General features: G+C 35.2%; 2 protein-coding genes across 3 annotated transcripts in view; one reads left to right on the forward strand and one right to left on the reverse strand.

Annotated features, from left to right (window-relative positions):
• Positions 1-1,289: 1,289 nt before the first annotated feature.
• Positions 1,290-19,351, forward strand: LOC132178656 (K(+) efflux antiporter 3, chloroplastic). 2 transcript variants are annotated; one of them, XM_059591138.1, is made up of 20 exons: positions 1,292-1,626; positions 2,608-2,733; positions 2,847-2,997; positions 3,735-3,836; positions 4,753-4,833; positions 9,134-9,235; positions 10,571-10,648; positions 12,292-12,360; positions 12,539-12,589; positions 14,047-14,160; positions 14,236-14,337; positions 14,443-14,577; positions 15,317-15,498; positions 15,593-15,728; positions 16,198-16,269; positions 16,382-16,483; positions 17,335-17,496; positions 17,645-17,734; positions 17,899-18,060; positions 18,793-19,351. In XM_059591138.1, exons 2-20 carry the CDS (start codon positions 2,612-2,614, stop codon positions 19,084-19,086), a joined length of 2,307 nt encoding a protein of 768 aa, XP_059447121.1. In that variant the 5' UTR covers positions 1,292-1,626; positions 2,608-2,611; the 3' UTR covers positions 19,087-19,351. The 2 variants fall into 2 exon arrangements, with proteins under 2 accessions (XP_059447120.1, XP_059447121.1); XM_059591137.1 differs by having other exon boundaries at positions 1,290-1,626; positions 2,608-2,997.
• A 2,948-nt stretch (positions 19,352-22,299) lies between these two features.
• Positions 22,300-23,282, reverse strand: part of LOC132177904 (uncharacterized) — a 6,296-nt gene continuing 5,313 nt past the window's right edge. Inside the window, exon 3 of the mRNA XM_059590382.1 lies at positions 22,300-22,589. Within this exon, the coding sequence (XP_059446365.1) occupies positions 22,300-22,589 (290 nt within the window). The remainder of the gene's footprint in view (positions 22,590-23,282) is intronic.

The following is a 23,282-nucleotide window of genomic DNA, read 5'->3' on the forward strand; positions in this document are numbered from 1 at the left end:
TTACTTGAGAGTAGGAAAGGTAGAGGAGATTAGAGAGGGATTTTTTTTAAAAATCATTTTAAAAATTGATGGAATATCCGACAAAAGTTCTAAATTAAAAATGAGTTATAATTCAGGTCTTAACTTTAAAATTTTGAAAACTCGGGTCTTAAAATTTAAATGATCCAGGATAATACTAGACATTCTAAATTTTTTTTCCCAAATGATCTAGTACATTCAATAAATAAATAGATTTATATTGTTTTATTTTTTCTTAAATGAATGTGGGGTCTAGGTCATTTGGGAAAGGAAATTTGAGAAAAAGTATTGAGATGTCTAGCAGCTCTCAATGCATTTATGCTGAATAAGTAAGAGAATTTAGGGTTTAATTTATTAGAAAATGACTTATTAAAAAAAAAAAAAAACAAAATTTGCTTATCAAATAAATAAAGGGTAAATATATCTAAAGTTCTTGGGTTAACACGCGAAAATTTTTATCCCCCAAATTTTTTTTTTTTAATTTTAATTTTTTTACAATTTACTCTCTGGGTCAACCGAAATGCCAAGAAAATTCATACTGTCAAATTATTTTAACTGTCATTAGATTGGTTGAAATGCACCATTTTGCCACGTTAGCATAATAATTTTATTATTAATGTAATTTAAAAAATTAATAAAAAAATTTGAAGGGGGTGGCACCCCTTCAATTTTTTTAATATTAATTTTTATTTAATTTTTAAATTAAATTAATAAAAAATTATTATGCTGACATGGTAAAATAGTGCGCTTCAAAGAATGTAACAGTAGTTAAAAAAAATTGACGGTATTGATTTTATTGGAATTTTGATTGACACGGGGAGTAAATTTTTGAAAAAAAAAACTTAGAGAGATAAAATTTTTGTATATAACCAAAATTCTCCATTCAAAATTTTGACCTTCTGACTAGAATAAGAACAATTATAATTGATTTTTATAAATCTTGATCTTTTTGGTATTTAATTTGTTGAAATTTTGTCATCCTATGAGCTCCCAATTAAAGTTATGAGCTTGAGAAATGCGAAGAGCATGTAAATTCTAATATTATGTAGATACAAGATAGTCAATAACATCCACTCATTTATTAAAAAAAAAAAAAAAAAATTGGAAACCAACAAAAGGAATATAAAATGTCCCCACCAATTCCCACGTGGTAAATCCGATTCTCCTTTCAGATAATACCAATCGCCACGTGGACATTACGTTAGCTTCTAAAACTTCAAAAATCAGCCGGAGCCAATTCATGTCCCGATCGCTTCCGCACACCCATTTCCTCCACAAACACAAACGACGCTGTCTTATAAAAATCCACGAAATTCCTCCCTCTCTCTCTCTCTCTATGAAAGTTCCAAACTCTCAGGGTTTGAACGTGTGCACTTGTCGTCCTCAAATTTGACCCTTTTGTTTTGGTGGCTGTTAATCTTTCTGGGGCCGTGTAAATATAGCCAAAGCTTCAATCTTTCGTTGTTTCTTTTGAGATATTTGCAGTTTCCGTATCTGGGTTTGTAAGTAAAACAAGCAAATGCACTTTAACTTCTTCGAGTTGGGAATTCTTGCCTCATGAGTCTGACCACTATGTTGGAGTCCATTGCTTTTTGCCAAAGCTCTAAGGTTATATTCCTTCACCAGTGCTTTAATTTGTTGTTTGTTGTTTCATGGAGGTTTTATTGAATTTAAAGTTGTTGACTTTGTTCACTCCACTTACCCCACAAGAAAAAGAAAAGAAAAAGGTTAGAAAAAGAAACGCGATTGCTCAACTACATGTTTGTTTATTTGAGCTTAGTTTTCTGGATGAGATGATATCTGAGCCTTTTGGTGGTATACAAATTGGTGCGTTTTTATTAGTTGATACTGAATTATTGTTCAAGGTGTGTGCATTGGTGGACTGTCAATGACATTTGGACCTTGACTACTTCTTCAATTGCCCAACAAGCATATGGGATTTGAAAATTTTGCTCAAGTTTAATTGGGATCCCTAACTAATCTTAAAAGTTAGATGTTGTATACCCAAACTAAGTAGCAAATTATTGGGTGAAGTGGTTAGAATGCTGAATATCCATCACACTTCTTCAAGCTATGTTATTTTGGCTTTGTCTGGTGTCTAATTTGCCAAATTCCCCGAACTTTCCACAGAAACTTAAGTTCCCTGACAATAGAATTAGATAACTAATGTTGCATTAATTTGTCATCCTATTTAATATGCAATTTGTTATTGGAGAGAGATCGATATTCAATATGTCTGACAAGTTGGCTAGTTCTAGATTGTAGTTAAAGCTAAATTTTTTGAATGGACAGTATCAAATTAGATATCTCCTAGCTCCTTGGCATGCTCATGCATTCGGTTTTGTCTTTGGGAATTTTCTGGAGTAATTGGCACATCAATGACATCATGATGTTCACATACTAAATTTAGGTGCCTATTTAACTCTTTAATGATTCATGTATCTCCATCTGAGTAGAAGATATATTTGTGCATGCTTGTTTATTAAATGTGTATTTTTGTCAGTATGTGCATTGACCTGATGTTTCGCAGTCTTAAAGCTAAAACCATGCTCTTAATACTAATATATTTCAATTGTCTGTCACTTGCAGGGATATGACATTATCAAACAAAAGAGTCTTATTGGGCCCTCCTCTCATTCTATTTCACGACTTGGTGGACAATATAGTCGTATGCCTTATTCCCGAAACCAGCACGCGTGTCTGCCATCATATGCCGTCAGTTATAGGATGAGTCACAGTTCTTTTGTTTCAGGATATCTCTTTGAGGGCACATCTTTTTTATTTTCCTCAGTATCTAATTGGAGAGGATTCTGTTTTTCTAACAATAGACTGGCTACTTGGGAAAGATCACGAGTGTATGCAGCACTTGATGTTGCCAGTGCTATTGATGTCATTAATGATTTAGGTTTGGATACGTTGACATTCTTAGCTGTGACTGTCTTGGTTGTTCCAGCCTTTAAGATCATTAGAGCTAGCCCTGTAAGTATAACATAGGCACTTCCATCTTTTTCTTTTACATTTTGACTCTCTCTCTCTCTCTCTCAAACACACACGCACAAACATGTGTATATATATTCTCTATGGTTGATTTAGACTTGCATTTGCAAAGAACCGAAAGACACCCGCTCAAGCAGATGAATGATTCATTCTTAATGATACGCTAGATAACCGTTGTGACTATGGGTACTAAATTATACAACAAAATGAACATGATTGATACTGTCTATATGAATTTTGTTTTTGCTTGTCAATGATTGCATTCTTAATGACACGCCGTATATATTTATTCTAATTTTGTTGGCTCACGTTGGCTCACCACCGTATTGTTGTCCCTACTATAGAAGAGTTCTTGAATATGTGCTCTTTGTATATTCCGTAGGGGTTTCTCTTGTATATATCTTTGCACTAGGGTTGCTCCCCTCTGCTGTTTTTCAATAATATTCACATTAATTATCAAAAAAAAAAAAAAAAATTTATTCTAATTTTTACTTAATCAGTTAATATTGCACTTCTATTGGAACATGGTTATGTAAAATAATACAAACACATTAGCTGCTACAAATGTACAGCATACTTGCTACGGCAATTTTTTTGCTAATTATTTGACAAAGCTTCATATTTGAATAGAGTATGGTAGAAGTAGACAGGTGCAATACTCCTTATCAATTTATTATTTCATTTCCACAGCTGACAATTTTAGTGCTAATCATTTGCAGATACTTGGTTTCTTCTTTGGGGGGATTATCCTCAATCAGCTTGGCTTGTTCAGAAATCTTACTGATGTCAAAGTTCTGTCTGAATGGGGGATTCTGTTTTTGGTAAGCTTAATCACTTATCCGCTTTGGTTGTCACTATTGCTGCTGTTATACTGTTGAAACTGATAATTATTATCACCCCTTCATTGTCATTTCTAATGCTATTGTTATTAATGATAAAGATGATGATATCATCATCATCATTATTGTCATTATTACAGAATAAATGTTCATAACCTTTAGAAAATATTTACAATACATTGAAGCATGCTGGTTGTACCAATTAGCAAAACTAATGGTCTGCGATTATGTGTCCATCCCATATCTCCTGACAGTGCTTGTATACTGAAGTGCTTATCATTCTATAGCCCTTTCTACAATACGGTTAACTGTGTTTTATTGATACCTCAAAGTTGGGATCTAAACGTGCAACTTGCTTTATCTCAAGGCAGGGAATGAACCATTTAATTCCTCTTCTAGATGGAGACTGACATTTAAATTTATAATAATTTGCATGCTGAATTTGACATTGTTCAGCTCTTGCTCCAAACTGTGATATGAAATTATTTTAATTTTTGGCAAATGTAGGTCGAATACTTGTTAGATTCTGAAAATATTTCTATCTTAAAAGTATGCCTTTTATCAGTAGATTATTGCTTGCACCTACCTGTAATGTAAAAAATTAGGGCATGGAAGTTCTTTGGTTTCATGTGCTGATTTTTGTGAGCTAATACGAACAGGAAGATATCTGGAAGGTATTTAGTAGGAATGTTTGTCTTCTTTGCATAATTTTTTTTTTGGATATTTATTACTTGCTTGGGATTTTTTGCTCCACAAAAAAAAAGAAAAAAAAAAAAAATGAAGATGAAATAATAGAATTTGATTAATAATCACACTGTCCACTTGTGATACATTTTGTGCAGCCTACCTTGTTAAGATTGTTATCATCAATTTTGGACTAATACATGTAAAATTTCAGCTGTTTGAGATGGGTTTAGAGCTTTCATTTGCACGTCTAAAAGCTCTTGCAAAATTTGCCTTTGGCATGGGATTGACTCAGGTATGATGTTGACAAAAGATAAGATATTACTGTCCATAGGGGTTGTATATTCGTGTAAATCAGATGGTAAATATATTTCTTCTGTAATTGAGCATTCTTGTTGAAACTCCAACATGACAGTTCAGGCTATGACTTATTAAATTCTGAAATATGCATTAGGAAATTTTGGTTTTGCACAATTTCTTAAAGTTTAGTGATACATAGAATTTGATTTGATCATAATCTGGGAGTTTTATTGAGTTGGTCTTGACAAATACTGAAACCTTATTGTGTTTGCATTTGTGAGATGAATGGGGTGTCAAAAATTCTGGTCGATGCTGGGTTTTGTTTGTAGAGATAAATATATCCTTTTGATAATGTCTAAACTTAAGTTTTCTCTAGCTTGGTCAAAAACTCGCTTTGATTGGATGATATAGTCCTGGTGGCAGAAGTGGAAGAGTTTGGTGTAGAAGTTGGATCAACTGTTGAAGTATGATTAGCCCGAGGCTGGGTACCACCCCCAGAATGACCTCCTCTACCTCAAGTAGGCTGGCCATGAAGTTGCCAACAGGTCTCTTGAGTATCAAAAAGTAGTTTATCCTTCTCATCAGGGGTAGCATTTGTTGTTTTTCCTCCATCATGACTCCTAGTATCCCTTTTTTCCATTATGTTGGGATGTAGTCACCAAGGCCAATCGCTGTTAGGAGGAATAATGGAGCATGGCACTTCGATGGCTCTCCTCATTTTGGATATAGGCAAACACATCTCGAAGATATGGGAGAAGCTCATTTCCCAAGATTTGGACTTGAACGATCATACTCGGAATTCCAAGTTGCAAGAAATTCATAGATCCGACCATTTTCTACAAATTTTTATGAAATTTTACAGCATCGGCTGCACATGCAGTCAGAAAGTTTTGACAGTGATCTAGTTCTGGCCATAATGCACGAAGTTGATGCAAGTAGGTTGCTACAGTTGCCTATTTTGGAATAAATTTCAGCCGCTGCATCTCAAGTTTCTTTCGAAGTATTGAGAACCAAGTATTCCTGGTTAATGTCTGGTTTCATTGAGTGTAACAGCCACGACATAATAGTGGAGGTTTTTTGCTTCCCATTTATCATAAGCAGGATAATCTAACTTTGGTTCCTGAATTTTAGCATGTAGGTATCCCATTTTTCCTCTCCTCTTAATGTATAAAAGAGTGGTTGCGACCAAGCAAGATAATTGTTTCCATCCAATTTCACTGTTGTGATTTGGAGGTTGGATTTTCACTATGGGAGGTCACCTGACTCTTTACCCCTTTTTGTGATATCTTAGGGTTTGAATTGTCTCTGATATTTTTAAATAGACATCCAACCAAATAGCTCCAATACAAAACAATTGAACTCAACAAGATATCAAAGGTCTGGAATAAACATTAGAAACAACAACGTAAATAATGCAGCATCGTTTTCTTCTTTCTTTCTTTCTTTTTTTTTTGGAGATGAAAAATGGCATGTCGTTCAGACCTTACTTGTTGTTTGCCTCCTTGTTGTATGGCATGTTGTTTCCACCTCTGGTTGAGCTCTAACCAGAACACCTCTACCAACAAAAACAGCCTCTAACAGCCTTTAACAATGGTGGGTGAGCCGCCTAGCTGGTTTCAATCAAAACCCTTGGCTGCTTCCCCTATGCTGAGATCTACATCTGTACGACTCCAGAAAAAAAAAAAAAATTCCTCTTGGGATTCTATTGCTTTGATACCAAGTTGAAGAAAATAGAAAGAAGTAAAAACAAAGATGGAAGGAGAAAGCTTGTATTGTTCTTGGATTATACAACCATACGGTATCTACATGTCTTAAATACAAGAACTAATACCAATTATTCTGATAATATAGTTAGTGCAGATTACAGCAGTAATGAAATAGAATATGAGAATAATGATTATAAAATGAGAATAAAATCTGATCAAGAATTAAATAAGTTTCCTAATCAATGCCAACCCAAAATTATTCATATAAAAAAAAAATACCAACCCAAAATTCTCTCAAGTCCAACACTGGACAGATGGATATTTCCAATAATGGTTGGCTGGGTAGGACAATCCACTTTTAGAATTGATTATGTTACCAAACCAATTAGAATGGTAGTTTCTGACCCTGATATCTAGATTCCAAGGTCTGTAATCAAATTTTGCTCAGTTGTATTTCCTATGTTTGTGGGGACGTAACTATCCAGCTTCCTGGTTACTCTCATTAGCTACTTTCATGGAAAAAATAATTAGTTTTCATCCTTAGTTATATTCTTTTCCTTTTGCATTGGGTCCAAAATCCCATTAAAGATGACTTGATTTGGTTCATAGAATTATTTATGTAAATATTGTTTTAGTTCATAGAATTTACTTCACCCACAAAAACTCTCATAAGATCTCAAGGCGCTCTTTGCTAGGGTTTCATCTCTCACAGAGGGGGAGAGCGCTGTCGAAGGGGGAGAACCACTGTTCTCCCCCTCCTCCCCCTCATCCTCTTCTCCCCCCGCCCTAGAGCTAGCCTATTTACTTGATGTCCTTTGCTCTTTGGGCATTTTCTTCCTATCCCTCTCTCTCCGCCCCTTTTATGATTTTAGGGTTTTTTGGAGGCCGATCCTCCGCCCTTCTCCATCCGCCGCGCCTATTGCTAGGTCGGGTGTGGCTCTGGTTCATGTCTTGCCCAATCGACCAACTGTCACCTGGTCCACCTTGATGCATGCTCCACCACCTTGCTACCCGGATCCGCCAGTGCCCATCACACCTTTTGCACTGAATCTGTCTCTCGGGATGTGGTTTGATTTTGGTTCTCTCCGGCTGTTTTTTTTGTTTTTGGTTGTTTTATTTCCTTTCCTTTATGTCTGTCTTTTGCCGTGTATTTTGGTGTGTTGTTTTTGTTGCCTTACCTGTTTGTCACACTTTGTGGGTGATACTCTTGGGGGATTCACTCAAACTCCCCCCAGTTTGTTTTATGTGTGACGCCGATCTCCTCCGCGCCCGCTCTGCCACCCACCGTCCGCTCTCGGGTCTTTCCTCGTGTCCCCCCGCGATGAGATCCAACGCCACCTTTCGCGTCAGTTTTCGGCCAGCACGCGAATGGGTTCCTTCCACCTGCTGTTTCCCGCTTAGTGTGATTCTCCGGTTTTTTCCTGTTCTGTTGGTTTCCATTTGTTGTTTGCCCCTTTTTTCTATTCTTTTTGTATTTCTGTTTTAGTCCCTTTATTTCCCTGTACGCTTTTATTTTCTGTTTTTTGCTTGTAATAAGGTTCTTTCCCCCCTCGATCTGCATGCATGATGCCCTCTGGGTTATTTGCTATGGTCCAGACCTTTGGGTTGTGGATGTGAACGTTATCCTGGCTTTCGGGTCGAAGAGGAAGAGTTTCGGTTGGAGGTTTGTCTACCCTCAGTTCCGAGAAATAAACACTACCTATGCATTAGTTTGGGTTTGTTTGGCACAGATCTATTTTTTAATATGTAGATTAGTCATGGGTTAGTGGATTGGTTTTGGGTATGAAATGTAATACGTCATTTATGACGCTTGTAACCTCGTAGCTTTGGCTATGGTTGCTTGTAAGAGTTTTATGCTCATAATAATTTCTATGAATGAGACTGATACGAATTTCCTTTAAAAAAAAAGAAAAAAAAAGTTCATAGAATTATTTATATATAAATATCATTAGAAATTTATTTAGTAAATTATTGCTTAGGAATGAGAATCCCCTTGACTTAGGGTGTGTTTGGGATTGCGATTTCGCAAGAATAATTTGCGTTTTTAAAATATATCGCAAAATGTGCGTTTGACATTGTGATTTAAAAAACACTTAATCTAAAATAGGAAAAAAAATCCTTGATTTCTATAAGCAGGCTAGGGGGTGCTTATTTGAAAAAGCGCGAATTTAAACCAAAATCACGATTTTGTATAACAAATATTTGAAAAAAAAGTACTTTTTAACATGTTTTACCAAACGCCTTTGCGATTTTAAAAAGTAGCAATTTCAAAAACGCAATTTTTAAAATCGCACTTATTGAAACCGCAATCCCAAACGGACCCTTAACTTTGTTATGGTGCATTCCATATATGTACTTTTATTTCCATATAGTAATTTAGGAATTTATTGTGATTTTACATGTATTGCTTGCATTTACTCTTTATGGTTGTTCTTGAAGTTGTGTGGCAAAACATGAGTAACAATTCCTTGAATGCATAGCAAGTCTTTATTAATTACCTTATCTTTTTTCTTTTAACAATTTTTTTTTTTTTAATTTTTTAATTTTTAATTTTAATTTTATTTATTTATTTAATTTGTGCTCTTGAAGGTTGTGTTATCTACTCTTGCTTTCACAGCATTTGAACTTCCTCCTAATGGGGCTATTGGAACAAAAATTTTGGAATTTCTTTTTCACTCGAGGCCTGATTTGGTGAGAACTCTTTTTTCTAGGCATCTTTAATACATTGCATGTGATCACCTTTCTTTACCCCTATTGTCTCCTGTTTACTATTTGAACTTGAATCTCATGACATGGACTATTAACTAGGGAATCATCATATTGTGTTCTGCCATGAATCACGTTCACAGTAAATAACACAAATCAATTACATACTAGATCACAAGAATTTACATGGCTCTCTTAGCATGAGGTAGTCCACAGCTCACACTATGAGGTAGAAAAAAGAGAGACAAGGGTTATACTTGCTGCTGACTAATGACAATTTAGATGGTAGCCACACGAGTAATGTTAACATAACTCCACTCCTCTTTGGGGGCTGGGCCCTCAGATTTCACATAATATAAGCCCTAAGAATACAAGACATTTCTCACAACACTATGATTTGCTCAGCTTGTTATAAATTGCATTTGTCAGTTTATCTCGGATCTAAAAATGATCCACCACTTGTCCTCTTAAGGCTTAGTTGAGGTAATTGGGGTGGACACACAAATGGGGGCTTTGGTTTCTTGATATATAGACAGAATGGATCAAATATTGTGATCTAGATGCTATAATCAATGTAAATAATTCTGTTGCTAAAATGCTTGATACTCAAAGCACCAATTTTGTTCCTCAATGAGTACTTGTGCACTAGTCCTTTGGACCAATTCTGTGCCATGCTTTGTCTTGGCATACTAGGAACAAATAGATAGGCAGATTCACTTAAATGCTTCCTTTATCCTATGTCTTATGATTTGTCCCTTTAGGTAAATTTTGTTTCCTTTCCATTAAAATGCATGAAGTGGTTCCAGTTCCTCAAAGACTGACATGAAACCTACTTGACATATATACTCTGTATAATTTTGATGTATTTTGGCTTGATTCTTTGAAATTTGGTATTATTGTGATGAGATACTATTGTTTGGATGGAGATATTCTGGTTCTTTTTCTTTTGATGGATAAAAATATTCTGGCATTTTTTGGTGAGGGTCCAACCTATATTTGCTAGAGATATAGATCCGTAAGTTTTATCAATTGATTTCGCATCAAATCAAGTGGTGTTAGGAAGTCAAATCTAGGTTACAAGTTCTCTTACTTTCTTTTGATGCTATATATCATTACTGTCATTACATTTGATATACAGAACATATTTAGGTTCAAGTCCATGAATTTACATGCATAGATCAAGCAATCATGTGAGTTTGCTAAATATACATATCGACCTAGTTGGGCCAAAGCCTTGTTACAGGACCATTCTCTATATGTTCTGTGGTACTCCAAACAAAAAGTTTCTTTATTAGTATCTAGTATAACTGTATGTTGCAGGTCAACATCAGAAGTGTTGATGAGGCTGTAGTGATCGGTGCTGCTCTCTCTCTGTCTTCTTCAGCTTTTGTTCTGCAGGTATTCTTATTTTGAGTGTCTAGAAATGAACTTATATATAGTATGTTCCCATTAGCTGGTATTGGAACTTTGAACTTACTTGTGTAATTATTATACCTGTTATTAATACAAATAGAGAAACTTGAGTTCATATTGTGGCAATGTTTCTATTTAAATTCTGTGTTGAAATTCAAAGTTCCAAAAGAGTACAAATTTATTTGAATTGTCATAAATAACAATGAGTGTCCAATGGAGCGATTATGTTGAGTTGCTTCTTCTTATGCTATGATTTGATTGCGAGCTGGACTGTTCACTAGCTTTTTATGCTGTTTTTGAATTCTTAGGAACTCATAATTGGAAACTTAGTTCTTGCTGAAGAATTTTAACCAAAGCAACCTCACATCTTGGACATAGGCCTTTACTCTAGTTCTATTCTTAAGCTGACCATGCAAACTTTTCTCCAAACATGGAAATTTGAAATCGGAGGTAGAGGATGATATAATAAAGTCTATCAACTGATTCTAGGTTTGATAAGGTGATTCACACTTTTATTTTGTGTTTTTTTTTTTTTTTTTTTTTTCTTTTGTAAATAATTTCAGGAGTTTAAGAAGTAGATTTGAATCTCAATGATCTTTCCAAGTTTAAAATGTTGATTGACCTGGTTGTCTTGAAAGCTTGGGGTAGTAGATTGGCTGTTGTAGAAGTGTGATGATATGCTTCTTGATAATTTCTCGTATAAATATTTATGCTACTCCAGATTGAAGCCAGCATCCAGCTGGACAAATTTTTTTATCTGTTCCTCATTTTTAAACCTACTATGTTAATGTACCATGGTTCTAGACAAGGTTTTCCAGACAGGCTTGATCTTGTAGTCGTAGGTTGGTATATTTCTTGCTTAAAAAAAAAGAAAAAGAAAAAAAAATTCGTAGCAATTGCTCATACTTGTGATCTTGTCCGTTAATGATTTGGCCTTTTATTAGTGGAAAACAAGTTTCTGTTGGTCATATGGTATTTTGGGCTGTCATTATTGAAAGTATTGGGACTAAGTCTTTATTTCTTCTCATTTATTCGCAACACAATTTGGGGCATTCCCATCCCACTAGTGAATAAGGGACAATGGATATTGTGTGCAGTTTACACCCTTACATTGGACACTCTTCACATAAAGCATTTTTTGGTGGTCCCCTAGTTTGATTTAGCAAAGATAAGAGATAGAAGTTTGGGAATTCAGCAGGTAGGACGACTACTGAGACTATCAAATATTACAACTTGACTTTCTTTGGAGATCAACTAAAAGAGAGACTATGCAACCTCTCAGGCTGAATAGAAGTAGTTAGTAGTGACTTGTATAGTAAATTTGCTTTACTCTCTATTTCATATATGCATTGACTTAGATTCTCCTTCTCTTCCTCTTCCTCATCCTCTCCTCATTTTTTTTTTCTCTCCTCCTTATTCTTCTTGTTTCATGTTTTTATTTTTTACGAAGTGTATCTAGGTCTTAATGTTAAATTCCTTAAAGAAATTTCAAGAAGAACCGAAAAAATAATTCTCTCCTTTGTTTGGTGTAGTGAATATGTGTTGATGTATTTTCTATTGATTAAATATGTAATACAGCTAATGATACTGAAAAAAGCATTTTTGATCTTACATAGCATAGTATATAGCTTCTTGCAGAGAAAGGTGAGCTCCCAACAAGATTTGGCTCAGCAACTTTGGGGATACTTCTATTACAGGTTCTCCTTGAGGCTCATGCTTGGGCTTACGTTTTATTGTTAATTGAATATGTAATTAATTGTGCTATTTTAGTTCCTTTTACTTCCCCTTCTGATTTTGCTAGGATCGTCTTTGCAAAGTAGACATCACAGTATGGTATCAATAACTTTTGGAATCCCCACTGGTTGATATTTGCAGGACATAGCTGTTGTCCCTCTCTTGGTCATACTTCCGGTTCTAGAGAGCCAGGTAGATTGGATCTTACATGAGCTTTTTAATTTCATAAATACAATTTTCTTGTGTTCATTGATGGTAGAGTTTTACTGTTTGAGATGATGCAGCCTACTCTATAGATCAGCTAGTAGTCAGTAATCATATGGTTATGAGGTGATTCTCTTTAAGACAGAGAGAACTTTTTGTGACCTCCTACAATATATAGTGAGATATCTTTCTGCAAAATAAAAGAAAAAAAAAAAAAAGTGCGACTGAAAGAAATCCTAAATACCACTATCAAAACCCAACTGAAAAAATTTGAATTTTAGTAGTTTTGCTTTTTGATCCTAGATCTGTTCAGAAATGTCATTTCAATGAACAAAATTGCTGTCGGCAAAATGCTGTCAAATCACCAGTTATCCTTAAGCTAAAAGGGAAGGTGGGCCTAAACTCTCCGTCAATATGTGAGACCCTACATGTGACATGTTTAGCTAAAATGGGAGGTGAATTACAAAGTCATATTTCGAACTCATGTCCATTGCTCCGATATCACCTTAAATAGCTAGTTATCTTAAAATCTTAAGTTAATATGAAATGTGAGTTTAATTATTTAATTAATATTTTAACAAATGTACTAGTCTGTAATGATTGGGGATTTATTTTATTGAAGAAGCTCTTGATACTTACTAGAAGAGGGTTTATGTAGTGCAAATTGTTTAATGATAATTCTGAATTAACCTAATCAAATGGTGTAACTCTCTTATTTATAAGACATGCATTGTGATGAATGGAATTTATTCTGCCGTCATCTCACTCTTGTGATAAAGCCTTTAATATTGTTTCTTTCTTCTTTTTTTGGCCCCTTGTGAACAAATCAATTTGTGTGAAAAGGCACTGTGGATATCTAATGGATACCTCAATTAAGCATTTCGATTTACTTTTTTTTTACAGAAGTCTCAAATTTGAAAGAAGAGTAGACATTGCATTTAGCCTATGGTTGCTTCATTTTAAGTTGTAAACTTTGGTTTCCATTTTTCTAGCTGATAAGCGTGTGACTGAGTGTTGTGCTCAGATGACAAGACACTAACTTAGATTCCTATTTTCTCAAGCTTATGTGGGGAATCGATTTTGTAACTTGTCTACAATAATGTTTGTGGTTTTTTTTTTTTGGCTAACCTAGAGGTGGAACTTGGTAGTTGCTGCACAATTTGTCACCAATGATTCCATGTGTTGGAGGCAATCTATCCCAATTCTTAATCTATAGTATTTTATTTTATTTTATTCGGAAAGTTCCTAAATCTTATAGCAGATCAAAGCTGATAAGTGATCTGTGTTGATGACTTGTTTTTCATCATATTTACAGTCACATCCCTAATTACCTTTTATTGTATTGTATGTATGCTTTTCCTTTATTCTCTAATATTTTGTTTTCTCGCATACAACTCATTCATTGACCCTGCATGTTCCTGCATTTCTCCATTTTTTATTTGCAGAACCTGGTAGAGGAAAGTATTTGGCCAATGCTTGCCCAAGAAAGTTTAAAGGCTTTAGGTGGACTGGGTCTGCTTTCTCTTGCAGGAAAGTACCTTCTTAGGCGAGTTTTTGAGGTATGCAGTCCTGTTTATTTAATAAGGTCCCAAACATTTGCATTTTTTATGTGCTAATTTAGTTTGTCAAACTAGGTTGTTGCAGAAGCGAGAAGCTCAGAGGCTTTTGTTGCTCTCTGCCTTCTGACAGTTGCTGGGACTTCACTTCTCACTCAGAAGTTGGGCTTCAGTGATACGGTCTGTTATCTTTTCTATGCATGGATAATGGTTGAGTTTGGATTTTTTTTTTAAAATTATTATTATCATTATTTTCCATTCTAATGAAGTTTGATCAAGTTGCAGCTTGGAGCATTTTTGGCTGGGGCACTATTAGCTGAAACAAATTTCCGGACACAGATTGAAGCTGATATAAGGCCATTTAGAGGATTGCTTCTTGGTTTGTTTTTTGTCACTACAGGGGCAACCATTGATATACAGGTACAAGAAATATTTAATATCATGCATTGTTCCTTAGATCTTATATATGTCACAGTTTTAGTGTATCTGACTGGCAAATTAGTATGATGAGAACTGATAAGGACAAATGCATAAGGTTTTTGTAACACATGATATAAGGCTCTAGTGAAGTAAAGGTTCTCTCAAATATAGTTCACTCGGACCTAGATTTGGGTGTATTTTTATTCATACTACAATCATTTATGAGATTCATTTTTATAGTGGATAATTTGATAAAATGGACATGGGAAGAGTTTATTTGAAGTAACTCAAATAATTTTTTTAAGTAATTCAAGTTTTATTAGAAGTGCAGAGAGGCACAACCCAAGTACACATAGAATATACCAGATAATTTATTTGACACATGTAACTAGGAAAATGACATTCTCTCAATGTTTTTTTTCCCACTTATAGACTTTTTTTGTTTTACTTTTACCATGTTGTGATGCCTGCCTTACCTCAATGATTAACTCTTGAGTTTTAATCACTCTTGTTTTAATATTTGTCATTAAAATATACCTAAAGGAGAGCGAGGATAATTTGGGAATAACAAATTTGAGTCTCTCTTGTGTTCATTTATTTTGAGATTTAAAAAAAAAAAAAAAAAAAAAAAAAATCCAAAATCTATTAGGGTTCCGCACACTGCGCTGGTTCTTTTTTAGTTTGCTAATAAGTCTAGCCTTAATTTTTTTTATACACGTCAATTTTCTCTTCTATGCAGCTCCTTTTCCGAGAATGGCCAAATGTACTTTCACTCTTGGCAGGTTTGATCACCATCAAGACACTGATCATAACAGCAATAGGTCCTCGTGTTGGATTGACTATCCAAGAAAGTGTAAGAATAGGGTTACTTCTATCTCAAGGAGGCGAGTTTGGATTTGTAGTTTTTTCTCTTGCAAACAGGTGAGTCGTAAGTTAGTTCAATTTACCACTATACTCATAGTCGCCATTCCAGGTTTCTTTTTGCTTATAGAATTTTCTGCCTTCTTCAAAACAGGCTCGGTGTGCTACCACTTGAGCTTAACAAGCTGCTCATAATTGTTGTTGTCTTGTCAATGGCATTAACCCCATTTCTCAATGAAGCTGGAAAGAGAGCTGCTGCATTTATTGAGCGCAAGTTTGATGTAGACGATGTATGTCCTACCTTAAGTTTCTTTGTCAGAAATTGGATATCATAAATTGAATATAGCAGTCATGGTTGGCACTGATTTAGTTGGATTAAGTTTTCATCTGATAAGTAAAAGAGAATGTAACTTCGATGCCATACATGCATCTGATCTAGATATTTCAAGGTCTGAACTGTTTTCATTCTTGTGCATTTTCCTAATTCTACTATTCACACTATTCACTTGTTTTTCTTTTGATGTAAACGAGTAACGGTAACAATTAGTGAAAGTTGCAAAACACAGTTATCAAATAATTAAAATCATTCGATGACTAACTATCATTGAGTTCTAGCCCCTTTGACCTTACTATAAATAAATGTGCAATATATAATACAAGATGCCATTTCTGTTAAGTAGATGATTCTACAGATTCAATATACTCCCATTTCTTCAGTAACAATTTGGTAGGCTTAAATTGAAATATGAAATTTCACAGAAAGCTGCTGAGATGGGAAACTTTGATGCTAGTGAGCCTGTGGTCATACTTGGGTTTGGGCAAATGGGTCAGGTAAAGTAACGATTATATAGTAAGAACTGTAATTTTGACTGAGCCATAGCTCATAATCTCAAGGTCAATTGTCTTGTTCTTTTCTTCTTCTTCCTAAAAAAATGATATGCAGGTCCTTGCCAATTTCTTGTCCACGCCGTTGGCTTCTGGAATAGATGGCAATGCTTTGGGACTGAATTATGTTGCTTTTGATCTTGATCTTTCTATAGTGAAGGTGAGTGTGATCTGTCAGATTTAAAAGACGCATTTGTTAATTTGACTCAACCGAATGATTTTATTAGTCCAAGGAAAACAATTTTAATGTACTTAAAGTTTCAGAAAATTAGATATCTGCTGATCTAGGCCTCCTATTTTTGATAATGAGTCAACCCTTGCAAACTATGCACATTCAGTGGCTTAGGTTAGAGGTTTGAATGTCAATGAAGCAAGAGTTTGTAAATGCAACTTATGGAGAGCTAAAGGGTGGCGATAAATGCCAATTTTAATTGGAAAAACTCTATTTAGACTAAATAAACTTTCTAAAGGGATTTTCAGCCTGATGTGAGGGCAACCATGGCCTAACCACATCACATGTCCACATTAAACTGAAAAATGGTAATGCATTCTTCCTTTTGTTTTGTTTCTAATAATGCAGAAAATTAGAGTTAAGAACTCTCTGTCTTTCAACCCATCCTATTGGAGAATTTTGGGTATTTTGAAATGGGCGTTTTTTATTTTATTTTATTTTATTTTTTTAAGTTTAAATATAGTTTTTCCTGCGGTCCTTTTGTCTTATGTAAAGATGATCTTGTTGATTTCAATTTGAAATCCCTACTTCTTATCAAGTTTTTATTTTTTATTTTTTACACACAAATAGTATTAATTCTGATTTCAAATATTATTTTTATAAGTAATAATGATTTCATTAATAGGAGGAGAATGCCCAATAGTGTAGGAAGTATACTAATAGTAAAAGTCCTTATGTTGTAATTTTGTAGTATCGATTCTACATAATTCCTCTTTATTTTATGTTAAATAAGAGATTGTGCAAAGTAATGATAGTTTTTTTGTAAAACAAATCAACAGGCTTCTAGAAAACTTGGCTTTCCAATTCTTTATGGGGATGGATCACGTCCAGAAGTTTTGCAGTCTGCTGGTATCTCTTCTCCAAAAGCTGTCATGGTTATGTACACAGCGAAGAGCAGAACAATTGAAGCTGTTCAAAGGCTTCGACTTGCTTTCCCTGCAGTAATGCTCTCTCTCTCTCTCTCTCTCTCTCTCTCTTATTAATAAATATTACATAGAATATTTATTAATATTATTACTTCAATTTTAGTATTTTCTTTATGGTCTTATTTTTGCTAGTTTGATTCTTGATAAAAATTCAATCCATCAGATCCCAATTTATGCCCGAGCTCAGGACCTCATGCATCTCTTGGATTTGAAGAAAGCAGGTGCAACAGACACTATTTTGGAAAGTGCAGAGGTATTAACAGATGGAGTCTTATTTTCTCTTTTGTTATTTTTGGACTTATATAACCCAAAAGTTCTCCCAATATTCTTGGACTCTCAATATTCTAGATAAAAATATTGAAAAATCATTAGTATGCCCTGGACGTTCTGGCTAAAGTTTTCACTTTATTCATGCAGACAAGTTTACAGCTGGGCTCTAAACTTTTGAAAGGGCTTGGTGTCATGTCTGATGATGTGAACTTTCTCAGCCAGCTTGTTCGTGACTCCATGGAGCTACAAGCTAAAGACGCACTCAACAAAACTGAAGATCGAGAACTTGATATTATGAAGCCATTACAGGTACTTACATTTGATAGGAGATCGAACAATTTGTCCCATTGAACACTGAAGTGGTCAGTGTGCTAATAATTTCCAATACAAGGAAATGATCTGCGTTGAATATACATCCAATTATTCTAGTATTTGCGTTCCAAACCTGGTTTCGAATATTGTATCCTTCGACTCTTCTCAAATTTTCTTTTGTCCACTTGAAATATATATATATATATATATATATATATATATATTGAGTAATGCTATTTAATAGACTCTCATACGACTACCATACAGTTATGATGGTGTGGTAGTGAAAATCAACCTTTGAATCAACAAGGGCTTGTAAAAATAAAAATCAATGACTGATATTCATTGCCACATCGTCATAGTCGTATCACAGTCATATGAAAGTTTATTAAATATCATTTCTCTATGTTTTTACCTTTTGTTCAGATAATATACTCTTTCCTTGATATGTCTAATTTGGCTATCATGTGGATATGAGAATCTAGATGGTTAGCATTGGCGTGAAGAGATATCTTAAAGTTGTGCAAAAGTTTTGAATTTCACTTGCTCCCAACTTTTTCAGTTCATGAGTAAAGTTTGTTGTAATTGCATACTGCTAGCTGTTCCCTGCTTTAACTATAGAAATTACTGTATTGCTTTGCAATTGTTTCTATGCTACACATTTTATTTTCTTAGCATTTATGAGTGGCATAACATTTACTTATTTAAGTCATTGGTTTGATTGATAAGGTGAGAGTCGCTGACCTAATTGGTGACCGAGTACCGGTTTCTTCAATGCCAGCTGATGAAAAATTAACAGCGGCGAAGCTGAGCGATGCAACTCTTATCTTGGGGTTTGGTAGAGAAGAAGATAAAGCAAATTATAATACTGAGCTCAAACAGTCTGAAAATTCAGGAAAAGGCGTTTTTTATTGTGAATTAGATGGAGAGAAAGGTTTATCTGTCAAATCTGAAGATGCCAAGGGGGAGAAAGATATGGTGGACCCATCAATCCCATGCATAGCAACTGCTGAGGAACCTTAGAAAAGTGCAGGCTTAAAGTCTTCTTCAAGACTTTGGCTCCTCTCTCAAAGATGCCAGAAATTCATGAATTTTTCAGATTCTAACAACGCAGGCTAAATATTTTCAAAGGGTGATAGGGATTTATCAGGAAAGAGAAAAGAGGGGCTGGCTAGGGTTGGCCCTTTTAATAGCACAGAAAATTGGTTTCAATTCTTTTTAAACCACCTACACCATGTATATTCTGATGACAATTATTGAGCAATAAAAGCTTTGATTTTTTTGCTTCCCTGCTCTATCTTCATTTTCTGAAGCCTTCTATCATCATCATCATTATTATTATTATTATTATTTTATGTTGCTTTGATAAAAATCAAGCATTTCAGGCTCAAGCGAAAGCCAGAAATTTTCACCTTGTCCTTGCTGGTTGGATTTTAGTAATTTTACCACTAGAGTGACTCCAAATTTTTTCTTCTGCCAAAGATCGACGCATAGATATGGCGATTACTCAATTATTTTATTTTAAATTTTCCTAATTAAAAGGGCAAGAAGGATAGAGGGGAAATTGCGTTAGAGAGGTCTAAACGGTAGGAACTACAAGTGCTCCCTCAAGATCAATTAAGTCGTAGCCCGATTTAGCTTCACCAGGGTATTAAAGAATTTTTAATATGGTTAATACTACTCAGACTTATGTAAGTAATTTCTAACGATTGTTCAATTGGAAAAGGACATAATGATTGACACTATCATTATGACCATTTTTTTTCATCTAATAATTATGACCATTTTCATTTAGGATAACTCGATGCTAAGGTTAAATAGGTGAAGAAATTCATCCAATTAAAAGTTTGTTTTTTCTTGAAAATGTAGAATATAGATGAAGAAAAAGATTTTGAAGATGTTCTTAATTTTGTAAAGTATAAATTAAACTATTGTATCATCAGCATACTTTGATTTATGAAGTCATTTTTTGAGACTTTCATAAGGACTTACTCCATGGTTTATTTCTATGTTGCGTGAGACATTTGTTGCGAACGCCACCACTGTGAATGACATTTGTTGCGAACAAGTTAAATTATATTTTGTATAAATTGCCAGATTCTGTCTTAAAACTCTAGATCATCAATCTAATTGATATAAGAACAAAACTTTACGCAAGGAGAAGCTTGGAGTGAAACCCTAGGTGTCCGTTTGGTTTCCCAAGAAGAGAGCGGGAAAAGAAAATTGAAGCCATTTACATTCTACCAGGGTAACCTAGAAGCTTAAAGCTCCCGTTAAGTCGATTCAATAGCTGAAGACTTCGAATTAAGTTGTTTTTTCAGTTCAACAGAACCCAAAAATGGGATATATATGGTGAGACAATCTCACTTTTTGTTGCAATTTTCCTTCGATTTCTAATCAACCAAACAGTATGTCAAAAGTCCAATTACTCAGAAATATCATCAGATTATGTGCTATTGGAATTCGGGATCGGGACTAGAAAAGAGACCCAAAACAAATTCCCTAATCTTTTGCAATCAGAGAGAGAGATGTACTTGACCCAACGACCCAATTATCAGGGGCGCTCTACCATTGAGCTAATAGCCCGTCGAGAATGTGATGAGAAGAAAATGTGATGTTCGAGTGAGAAAGAGCATAATGGGCACGGTTCAGAAACTACTTATACTGGCCTATTGGGGTTTGGGTTAAATGGAACCCAGTGCACCAATGCTTCAGTTGGGATAAAAATATTGCATTTAAGGTCATGTTCAAATATATATATATTCTAAATAAATAAATAAAGAGAAAAAGAAAAAAAAAAATCGAGTTCTTTGGCCTCTTTTTCACTAGTAGAGACATCCCCGTCTCAAGATTTCGAAAGGGTAAAGCAGCATGCAAATAGATTTTGGACAGTTTTTCTCCAAGCTGAAGTACATATATTTTTAGCATGCAAGAAGTAGAGATTTTCACAATGCATAAAGAACACTTGTCTATGTAGACTATTCCTGTAACCCACTAGTTATATGTAGTGTGGGAATAAAGATATAATTGGATCACTCACTAGTTATATGCAGGCTCAACCTTTGCGTATATTGGGCAGAAGATAAAATATACTTGAGCCTTTACCTTGTTACTGAATCACCAACTTTTGTTCACATTGTTAGAAAAGTTAATAGCTACAACTTTTCTTTTTTACTTTTTATCTGAAATGAAAGCAAAATTAATCATTTCTCTTGACGTATTACTGTTCACACATCACTATTCACATGCAAGTAGTGGCGTGTGCACACATCACTAAACACTATTCACACGTCACTAAAGACGCATTTTAGTAACGTTTTCTTTAATGACTCACTGTTCACATGTCACAAAATTAAGGAATTTTTGTAGTGATTGGGGATAGATTTGCTTTTGGAGAGTTAAACACCTATCAATTTTGTGATCAGTAAGTTAAACACACCACACCAGGAGATCTAACCCCCACAACCTCAGCCTCCACACCCTCGAACTACAGCCATTTGGTGAGTTGGACACCCTATCAATAATCTACCTAGTCTTTATCTCAACAACAATCTAAACAACCAACCGCAACATCCAAACCAAAAAATAAGTAGAACAGTATAAATCTTTTTTTTTTTTTGCCCCCTAAATGACTTGGAATCTCACCAAGACAACGCCCTTCGGACCTACCTTGGGTTTATTCCCCAGATACACAACCCCAAACCCCACGCGCTAGAACCGTGTATCATGTAATACAGGAAAACTCCTAATGCAAAATCGAACTCAGTCGCGCAAGCCCGCCCTTTGACCAGTAGGCTGCACCCTGACGGGTATAACAGTATAAATCTTAAAACATAAAACCGATACCCCAAGTCATATTTCTAACTACCATGGGAATCAAGTCTTCAATAGGTAATCAACCATAGCTTATCTATTTACAGAGATGTATCACATTGAGCACATCTATAGTTTTCTCAAAATTATGACCAAGTGGAAGGCAAAAGCCACAAAAACTTCACTTCCTCTTTTACCCAGAGAAACAAAACAAAAAGAATGGAGACGAAACTCTCGAAATTAGCAAATCAGTAAAGTAAAACAGTATCAAAACCGATCAAAACCAAAAGAAAATTCTTTCTACCCATTGTCTAAAGGTTCAAAATTCAAGGGCAATCGAGTACACTGTATTATCCAATTTTAGAAAAGCACATCACAAGAACATTGACTTTTTAATCCTAGCAAACGCCAATACTAAGATCATCAGCCCAACTGACCTACTTCTTGGCGGGTTTCTTTTTGGAATGCACGGCTTGCTGCGGCTTCGGATGCTTCTCGGCCTCGCTTGGGTCCAACCAATTGAGCGGGTGGCGATTGAAGAAGGGCCAATTGGGGACCGTCACCAATGTGGTCAGAACCAAACCCCCAGCGAATATTAGGATCATCATCTGGAACGATCCTAATATATATCCCGTTGCGAACGCCACCACCGCGAATGCCAATAGCAGTATTTGCATCAGCTGCTCCGCTAGCTTTTGCCCTTGCCAATCCATCTAACCAGAATCCAAGAACAAGTTAAATTACATTTTGTATAAATTGCCCGATTCTGTCTTAAAACTCTAGATCATCAATCTAATTGATATAAGAACAAAACTTTACACAGGGAGAAGCTTCGAGTGAAACCCTAGGTGTCCGTTTGGTTTCCCAGGAAGAAAACCTAAATCAAACTTTGTTACCTGAGGCCGATGGCTGAGACAGAGAGAGAGGTTGATTCGGTGAGAAGCCGGAGTTTGGAGTTACTCGAGAATCTGAGAGAAAGTTTGAGAAACTGAGGGAGAGGGAGATGGAGGCAGGAGGCGTGACTGGCTGGCTGGCTGGCTGCGTGAGAGAAACTGAGGGAGATTAACGCGGGGCGGGGCGGGGCATGGCGGGTCGGGTACCCGGGGTTTTTTAAATAACACAACCTGCAATCCGACCCGATCCGTTCGGGTAACTAAAAAACCAACCCGGATCCGATTTTTTAGAGAAAAAAATGGCTATGGCTGGTTTTGCGGGTATTTGCCCACCACTACTTAAGTGCCCACTTTAGAGTCTGTTTGAAATTGCGTTTAAAAACTAGAGTTTTTAAGTCAAAAAGCTGTTTTTGACAAAAACTTATTTAAAAGTGCGTTTTGACTATTTTTAGGTTTTTTTTACTCTTTAAAGTGTTTTTAATTTTTTTATCAAACGAATACTTTTTTTTCAAA

Source organism: Corylus avellana, chromosome ca4 (assembly GCF_901000735.1).
Source record: "Corylus avellana chromosome ca4, CavTom2PMs-1.0".
NCBI classification, from domain to species: Eukaryota; Viridiplantae; Streptophyta; class Magnoliopsida; order Fagales; family Betulaceae; genus Corylus; species Corylus avellana.

What these genes read in the sequence shown, in the direction of transcription:
- LOC132178656 (XM_059591137.1), top strand. Translation starts at nt 1,576, where the DNA reads ATGAGTCTGACCACTATGTTGGAGTCCATTGCTTTTTGCCAAAGCTCT. An exon ending in AGATCATTAGAGCTAGCCCT is followed by an intron (nt 2,998 to 3,734) that starts GTAAGTATAACA and finishes AATCATTTGCAG; the next exon opens with ATACTTGGTTTCTTCTTTGG. An exon ending in AATGGGGGATTCTGTTTTTG is followed by an intron (nt 3,837 to 4,752) that starts GTAAGCTTAATC and finishes GTAAAATTTCAG; the next exon opens with CTGTTTGAGATGGGTTTAGA.